Source organism: Fundulus heteroclitus, chromosome 10 (assembly GCF_011125445.2).
Source record: "Fundulus heteroclitus isolate FHET01 chromosome 10, MU-UCD_Fhet_4.1, whole genome shotgun sequence".
Taxonomy (NCBI): Eukaryota; Metazoa; Chordata; class Actinopteri; order Cyprinodontiformes; family Fundulidae; genus Fundulus; species Fundulus heteroclitus.
Window position 1 is genome coordinate 1,129,687 of NC_046370.1, and position 8,852 is coordinate 1,138,538.

The following is an 8,852-nucleotide window of genomic DNA, read 5'->3' on the forward strand; positions in this document are numbered from 1 at the left end:
ATGATCAAAGGTGACCACAGCAAAGCTCTGACAGCCTTGTTGTGACCCGGCAAAAGCCACAGCTTCAGTCAGAAGTTTGCATACATCCATAATCTGCAGGAATATAACGATTTTTAAAAAAATAATAAAAATAAAACTATATTGCCGTGGATAGATACTGCAACATACCGATTTAAATTAGAAATGAAAATGAAATTGGGTGTAAAAGTTTGACTATATTGTTACATATTATACATAAACCTCCAATAATACAGTGTTTGGATAAATCTGTGTTTCTAGTCAGAGGCGCCACAAAGTTTTTGGTAGACATCAACAAGCTTCTGTCAGAACTCTGGCTGAACATTTGACCTCTTTCCATATCTGAGGTAGAACTCACGTAAAAGGTTTCTTTCAATTGTCCGACATTTTGCAGACTTTTAAGTATAGTCCGTACATTTTTAATAAGGGTGCAGTCAAGGACACTCCAGCTCAATGTTAGCGTAGTTTAGTCATTCCTAAACCAGTTTTAATGCATCTTTGGCATCATTGTCCTGATGGAGGAGCAGTTGTGTCCAGATTTATGCCTCTGATCTCCACACATGACAGCCAAGCAGTTAGGATGTTCAGTAACCACCAGCCTCCAGCCTGCCATACCATCATAGTTATTGTTCACAGCGTTAATGTTGCCTTGGGTCTTTTAATGCCTCTTTTAGGGTCAGCTCAGGCAACTTGGTACAAAGCTCTGTCACCAAAACATGAAGGCAACACCGTGGGCCCTGAGGAGTGTGCGGACCTGGCTGGTCATCCAGGGCCTCTGACTGGAAGGAGTCCAGATGTTTTTTTTTTAGTCACATTCTTGATAGAGAACTGGATACAGTCCAAATAAGCCCCTTGCTGTCTGTCCTGTAGTTTTCCCAGTGCGTTCTCAGGCCAGGTTGCAACAGTCTTTTTGGTGGGACTGGCCCCGGGTCTTAGGGGTGGTGTAGGTTGGGAAAAGTAGGAGCGAAAGATGATCTGACTGGCTAAGGATTTGGAGGGGTGCAGGTCTTTAAGTGTGTCTGATGTTGGTGTAAGCATGATCCAAAAATGTTCTCTCCCCTTGTAGAACATTTAACATTTTGGTAAAACTTTGGGAGTGTAGTCTTTTAGTTTGGCCCTGTTAAAGTCCCCATAAATTACGTGAACATCGTTGGGGTGGACCACTGCTGTTCATTAATGGCGTTTAGAAGGAGCGAGAGCGCTGAGAGAGAGGCGCTACGATCATAACCGTTAGCTTTCTCTGCAGAAAAAAAACGTCCGGCATCTAACAGACATGTTTCCAGTTCTTTTAATAGACCCATCAGAATTATTATAAATCTGGTTAAAAGCTTAAATACAGCCACCCTAGAGGTGACCGCCATGCTAATTTGAGTTTTTTATGGTTGATTGGAACTGATCTTCTTCCCATTCCTATGGAAATACATCATACACCTTCACTGAACAAGTTTCTGAGATATGGAAGAAATATAGTCTCAATAGAATAAAACATCTGATTCAAATGAGAGTATATTTCTTCCTTAAATAAAGAGGTCAATTTTTAAAAAAATATGCAGACAAGTTATTCTGAAAGAGATAATTCTTAAATTTTTCTTTTCTGTGGTGAAGGTTTCCAGCAAACGCTCAGACTGCTAGTTTTTTTTTTATTTTGAAACTTTAATGATTATTATTAATGGTCATCAATCAGGAAATGACTGAATGCACCAGAGAGCTGACACGCAAAAAGTGAACCAACGCAGTATCCAATTTATGTTAACATTTCAAGTCCAGTTAACACACAAAGTGTTTACTGGGTCACTTTTCCCGAACCTAAATAACACATGTAAGGCATTTCAGGATTTGTAGACAACCTGTATGTTCTTTTTCACAAGTCATCATGTCAGATGGTGACATCATCTAATTTAGGAAAGGGTGTGGAACTCTAAAATGCAGAAATAAGCTGGATGAAAACTATAAAAGGGGAGTACTGAGGCTGGACAGCAGATATCTCAGAGGAAACATCGCTACTGCAAAGGTAGGGCAGTTGAAGAGGCTTAACATTCTTACTTTAATAACATTGACTGCAAATAAAAAATATATTCCATGGTCTTCATTTGTATAGCGATGAGTAACATCTTTAACATCATGTTTTTCTCTCCCTCAGATGAATTTGCTTGCAGTTATTGCTGTTGCTGTGTGTGTCCTAGCACCACAGTGCTGACTGCGCATCAGATAACATCGGTAAAAATCCCTTGTCAGACCTGGCTTGTGTTTGAAGTTATATGCCATCTACTGGTTATTAACTGTGCTTGAATTGATATTAGATATATACTGGTTGGTCTGTGTGGTAATATTCATTTATTGTTATGTTTTTTCACAGAAACGTCTTTTATATTCAGAATTGTCTGTAGTGTCACAGTCTTCTCAGAGCTGAGACACAACAGGAATGTTCAAGGTCTTCTCCGTCTCCTATCTGCAGGCCTGTTGCATTTAGACGCACGCCTGAAACCAAAACACACTGTTCTAGCGTATTACACTGAATGAACCTTGCGGAGGCTGGTGCGCCCACAATATTTGCGTAGAGCCAATTAGATTGCATTTTGTGCTGAAGTCCAGCCTATTGTACAAGGTGCCTTTGCCCAAGAAGATAAGTATGTGATGTATTCTGATGACGATGGTCTTTCTACGGATAGAGTCCCTCGGCGTACATTTTGATATGTGACCAAAATGAATTAGACTTTGGCTTCTGACTCCTTTCCCCAAAAACTGGGTGATAGATAAAGCTAAAATCAATGCAGAATACTTGTTCCTATTCTCTGGGTCAAACTGCCCCTCACTGAACTAACTGGCTTATTTCTCTTCCAGCCTGGTGTTACCACCACCCATGCTGCAGTAAGTATCCGCTTTTTGCCTCTCTGCGCTCCATCCTCTCGCTCTCTTTGCTCCAGCCGCTAAGACCGCGTCTCTCCTGCAGACTACCGCACCTGGCCGGCCATTGCTCCTCAGTTCTGCAATGGAACGCGTCAGTCCCCCATCAACATCGTGCCAGCTGCGGCAAAGGGGAACAGTGACCTGGTGGAGTTCAGCTTCAAGGGCTACGGCAACACCTACGCCTTGAAAACCATCGAGAACACCGGGAAGACGGGTATGTGGAGGGGCTGGGTTCGGCATTTCGTTATCCGTTCACGCTAAACTCGAGATTTCATTGGATCCTCCTTATTACTGTTTTATTGTTAAGAATGATTTGCTTGAATTTCTTTCTTATCAATTTCCATTTACTGAAAAAGTAACTATTTAAAATCATTTTACAGCTGTGTTTTTCAACCCTGGTGATCAGCGCGCTTGCTTTGAATTGGTGGCTGATAAACAGGCTGCTGTAGAGCTTTCAGTCACTGGAATCAGGTGCCATAAAGCAGGGCAGTGTGTATCCCTGAAGCACCTATCAAACACTCTTTAAAGTGAAAGATTCAAACTGTAACTTTGTGCTTCAGTCCAGCCTAAAAAGACACGACTTCAACTTTGAGCCTGTGTGTCAGCCTCTTTCAGACCTGAAGTCAGCGTTTCATCCACACATTGCTCTGACTTTCATAAACTAGGAGTCTTGAACTTCAATCCTTGAGAGCTACTTTCCTGCCACTTTTAGACTTCTCCCTGCTCCAAGCACAGCAGTTGATTGATACCAGGAAGTTAATCTGATTAATTATAAGTCCACTTATTTGCTGTTTTTCTTTTACCTTGAGTGAGAAAACACCGACTGTATTATTATTATTTTTATTATTCCTTTATTTAACCAGGAAAAGTCCCATTGAGATTAACAATCTCTTTTTCAAGGGAGTCCTGGCCAAGATAGCGGCAAAAGATTACATTACAATTTACATTACAGTTTACAATAACATCTATCTAAATTAGAATTTCATAAAACAGTTACAAACCATAGATCTTATTTCCAAACCTTTGAGCAATCGTTTAAAATGTCCAATCGGAATCAAATCCTTCAACTTCCAGTCTTTCTGAAGATTGTTCCATGCTGTGGGGGCAGAGTACTGAAAAGCTGTCTTTCCAGCTTCAGTGCGGATACTAGGTACAGACAGAAGCAGAAACTCTTGAGAACGTAGAGAATACAGTCCAGCCGCTCTTGGTTGAATGTACTCAGAGGTATGAGGGGAGCAGACGCAGAATACCCTTATAAATGATCATATACCAGTGAGTGAGTCTACGTGTCTCTAATGCTGGCCAGCCCACACGTATATAAAGTTCACAGTGGTGTGTGCGAGGCTTACAATTTGTGTATGACATCTGTAGCTAGCTACTATACAGGGTGGATGGAAAGTATAGTTGGAGAACAATTTATTCTAAAATCTAACTGGATATAAATGTAACAGACATTTTAGTTTGCATTCATAAAATATCAGTTGCCTGGGATGAATTCCACTTTCCTACCAGAACTCTTGCAGCATCGGCAACATTCTGCCAAGTCTGTGCCTAAGTCTTGTTTTTGCAGCAGCAAAAAAAATGTTTATCTAGGGTCAGAGGCAATGTTTTCTTGAACTATGAGTTTATATTTTTTTATTTATTCTTATAGTCAAAGTGACCTTAAATAGAGGCATCCAGATCTCAGGGGGAGACTTGTCTGAGAGCTACGACAGCCTGCAGTTCCATCTTCACTGGGGAAATGGAGCCGCTTACCCCGGGTCAGAACATACTGTGGACGGCAAGCGCTACCCCATGGAGGTATTTCCAGTTTTTCTCTAAACTTTTTATTACTTAATAAAAAAAATGATGTGTCCTCTCTGGCAGTTTCGCACTCTGAATTGCTTTCATAGTGCCAAAGAGAACCTCACAGATTTACATACAGGTGGAGCATTACTGCTTTTTCTATAGTGCTCAGCTTGATACGCATGCAAAAAACTTTTTTTGGACATTATTTAGGGATTATTTCAAATTCAATGGACACAGAAATGGAAAGGTAACAAAGATTGAAAGGAAAGGCGAAGGGAGAGAAGGTGACAAAAATAGAGCAGAGAATACAAAATAACATCCCTGGAGTCTGCTCCTACACCTGCAGAGAGAGATATATAAAGAACAACAAAACAAACAGAAGAAGTATCACAGGTACAAACAACCAATAGCTATGATGACATCACCGAAAAATAGGCATCTTGTATTTAATACAAGATGTGTCCAGTGACAGCTAAAGCTAATAATAGGGTTTATCTGTAAGCACCGGAATCAAAGCACCTGTAGGTGTTTGTGAGGGTGTGCTTGTATATGTAAGGTTTGTCCATAATGAAAATGCTCAATATTGGTTGTAAGGAACCAAAAACCCTCCCCCAGTCAGACACTGCAGAGACCAGAGCCCTAGACATTCAAAAGGACAGCCACAGGACAGGACAGGACCAACGCAGGGGCCGCTGCCTTCTCCATCCCAGAGGAGAGCTCCCAGCAGCCGCAGTGCAGCAGCCTCTGGGGCTGCAGAAGCCTGCTATGGCAGAGCAGATCCAGCCATGGGTCCAGACACCCGAGACCTGAGACTGCCCTTCAGCAGAACCCCGGCAGAGCCAGGGGGTTTTTAAACTTTTTAGACTATACTATATTATCTTGCTTTAAAAATGTTTTGTTTTATTCCTCCCTCAGCTACACATTGTACACATCAAATCCTCCTTCAAGAGAAACACCGATCTTGCTGTTGCTGATTCTGAGGGAGTTGCTGTTCTTGGTTTCTTTATTGAGGTAAGCAGAGATGATCTGAAGTGAGAGCTTTTTTTTCTGTACAGCTACTTTATCAGCATCTCTTTGCTTTTAAAGGAGCTGCCAGATACGAGAAACCAGCCAGCCAGCTGGAAGACCTTGACCTCCTACTTGTCAGATGTCTCGTTGGCTGGTAAGACTGACCTCCTCTGAGACTTATTTGTGAGTCTGTTTAAGTGCAAGTGGCGCATTTCAGTGGTCATTTCTCTCCTCAGGCCAGAAGTCAAGAATAAAACATAGGATTTCTCTGGACGATCTTCTCTCTGGGGTGGACCGCTCAAAGTACTACCGCTACCTCGGCTCCTTGACCACCCCTACCTGTGATGAGGCTGTGGTTTGGACCGTGTTCAAGGAGCCAATTAAAGTCAGCAAAAACTTGGTGAGCATCATCATAGGGGGTCCAAATTCATATATATATATATATATATATATATATATATATATATATATATATATATATATATATATATATATATATATATATATATATATATATATATATATATATATATATATACAAACGCACAACATTGTTGGTACCCTTGTTTAATGAAAGAAGAACCTGCAATGGTCACAGAAATAACTTGAACCTTAGCGATGTAATAAAAAAAATTTCTATGAAAATGAACTAATTAGCATCACAGATGTCTAGTTACAATCTTGTAACTAGCAATGATGCTAATTAGGACTACAGGTATTCACTGTGCTGTTTGGTGACATGGTGTGTACCACACTCAACATGGACCAGAGGGAGCGAAGGAAAGACTTGTCTCATTAGATTAGAAAGGAAATTATAGACAAGCATGTTAAAGTTTAATGCTATAAGACCATCTCCAGGCAGATTGATGTTCCCGTGACTGAAGTTGCGCATATTATTCAGAAATGTAAGATCCATTGGACTGTAACCATAAAATAAATTATACAAGGCCAGACGGGAATTTGCCAAGCTACATGTTGACAAGCAACAATGCTTTTGGGAGAATGTCTTTTGGACAGATGAGACAAAAATAGGAACTTTTGGCCAAGTCACATCAGCTCTGTGTTCACAGACGGGAAAATAAAGCATATCAAGAAAAGAACATTGTCCCTGCTGTGAATCATGGAGGAGGCTCTGTTATGTTCTCGGGCTGCTTTGCTTCATCTGGCATAGGGTGTCTTGAATCTCTGCAGGGTGTAATGAACCCTAGAGAGAAATATGCTGCCCAGTGTCAGAAAGCTTGGTCTCAGTCGCAGGTTGTGGGTCTTGCAACAGCATAAGAACCCAAAACAAACAGCTAAAAACATTCAAGAATGGCTAAGAGGAAACTTTGGACTATTCTGAAGTGGCCTTCTATTAGCCCTGACCTAAGTCCTGCTGAGCATCTTTGGAAGGTGCTGAAACACGCCGTCTGGAAAAGGCTCCCTTCAAACCTGATACAACTAGAGCAGTTTGCTCATGAGGAGTGGGCCAGAATACCTGATGAGAGGTCCAGAAGTCTCATTGGCAGGAAGCTTTTGATTGCAGTGATTGCCTCAAAAGGCTGTGCAACAAAATGTTAAGTTAAGGGTACCATCATTGTTGTCCTGGCCATTTCCATGACTTTAGTTTTTATAAATCATTCTGTTGAAGCATGGTTGAAAAGCAATGTCTGACTTTCATTTGTTCATTTGTATATCATTTTTATTTATTATTACTTTAGTCAGATTCAAGTTCTTTATGGGACCATTATGGGTTTTTCTTTCATTTGACGAGGGGAACCAACAATTCTGTCCGTGTGTGTGTGTGTGTGTGTATATACAATCTTCCCAGGAATCTAATTTTTGTAAATGTCCCCCCAGATTGACCTCTTCAGCACAAGGCTGCACATAGGTGACACGCCCTATTCGCCTCTCATGGTTAATGTGTTTCGAGGCATCCAGCCATCACAGCCAGTCTCAACGCAGCCGTCCTGCACCAAACCTCACCACCTTCTGCCTAAGTGGGACAAGCTGGGCTTTTTACTGGGGAGAAACTAAAAAGCTAAGGTCACAGCTCAACCAGTGTTTGAACTATCCTACCTTGGAATCAAAAAGCTTTTATACATTTCTTGTATTTATAGACTTGCCTGTCTTCAACTGCTGTACAACATCAATGCATTTGTAACAGTTTTTGTTCATTCCTTGTTGTTCTTCTTCTTGTAATGACAATAAGTTTTATTTACAAAGCACCATTCAGAACACTCAAGGACACTGTTCAGAACAAGCAGAACAATAAAGATAAAACATTTAACAATGAAAGTTACAATGAACCGGTAATCAGAGAAAGAATGCACTACGCTTCAGCTATTTTGATATATTTTATCATTTTCAGAAACTTCCTTCTTAAAATGTTTTGCATTTCAATCACATTAGAATTGGTCCAGCTCAATTTATTAAAATTCTAAACTCCTTAAACCTGGTCTACATCGTTCTATTCTAATATGAAAATCTTTCAAACCCAGTTTTGTGATTTATGAAACTTTTATCTCCCCATTTCAGCTTCATGTACTTAGTACACAGCATTACCTAAACTTTAGGTCAGTTCCTTTTTGACTATTTAGGTTTTTCAAAAGATATTTTGTCTTTCTTTTGCCAAAGTTTGTATTAATTCTTTCAAATTCAATAAATGCTACTTTATTGGTTTTCTCTTCTTAAGCACTTTTCTGTAGGAGTTTGCGCTTCTATAGCAATCAGCTGCAGCTGATACCTTGATTCTGAAATATTTCCTTCATTTTTTTTCACCCTTCAACAGGAGGTTATGCAGACTTCTGTCTGTTACTCCACTTTAGCTTTCAGTTTTTCTGTTGATCAGCTGACAGCTTAGCTGTTGTTAATGTTTATGCTCCTGTCAAAGTAAGAATTGGTTCATCTGATCATGGAATAAAGTGGGTTTGATTATTTGAGCATTTGTACTGTGTGGATTAAATGCATGCATTTATTTAGAGATTTAAGGCACACATAAGGATTAATTTGCAAAATACAGATAAATATCTGTATTTTGGTGGTGACGCATTTTTCCTACTGATGTCACGTTATGAGGCACCATCCCCTCTGGGGGGGATTCCTACATGACGCTGGAAAAGACTCAAAGTTCTCACAAACACATAATTGTT

At 40.3% G+C, this 8,852-nt stretch overlaps 2 protein-coding genes across 2 annotated transcripts in view; both read left to right on the forward strand.

The window, feature by feature from the left end:
* Positions 1-7,790, forward strand: LOC118564412 (carbonic anhydrase 4-like). The gene is made up of 7 exons (XM_036142566.1): positions 1-10; positions 2,969-3,139; positions 4,577-4,725; positions 5,629-5,724; positions 5,800-5,875; positions 5,958-6,121; positions 7,561-7,790. Exons 1-7 carry the CDS (start codon positions 1-3, stop codon positions 7,735-7,737), a joined length of 843 nt encoding a protein of 280 aa, XP_035998459.1. The 3' UTR covers positions 7,738-7,790.
* LOC105926620 (carbonic anhydrase 4-like) overlaps positions 1-8,727 on the forward strand; it is a 51,939-nt gene extending 43,212 nt beyond the window's left edge. Inside the window, exon 11 of the mRNA XM_036141745.1 lies at positions 7,804-8,727. The gene's annotated coding sequence lies outside the window, so the exon portion shown is untranslated. The remainder of the gene's footprint in view (positions 1-7,803) is intronic.
* The last annotated feature ends 125 nt before the right edge of the window (positions 8,728-8,852 follow it).

What these genes read in the sequence shown, in the direction of transcription:
- LOC118564412 (XM_036142566.1), top strand. An exon ending in GCAAGCGCTACCCCATGGAG is followed by an intron (nt 4,726 to 5,628) that starts GTATTTCCAGTT and finishes TTCCTCCCTCAG; the next exon opens with CTACACATTGTACACATCAA. An exon ending in GTCAGATGTCTCGTTGGCTG is followed by an intron (nt 5,876 to 5,957) that starts GTAAGACTGACC and finishes TTCTCTCCTCAG; the next exon opens with GCCAGAAGTCAAGAATAAAA.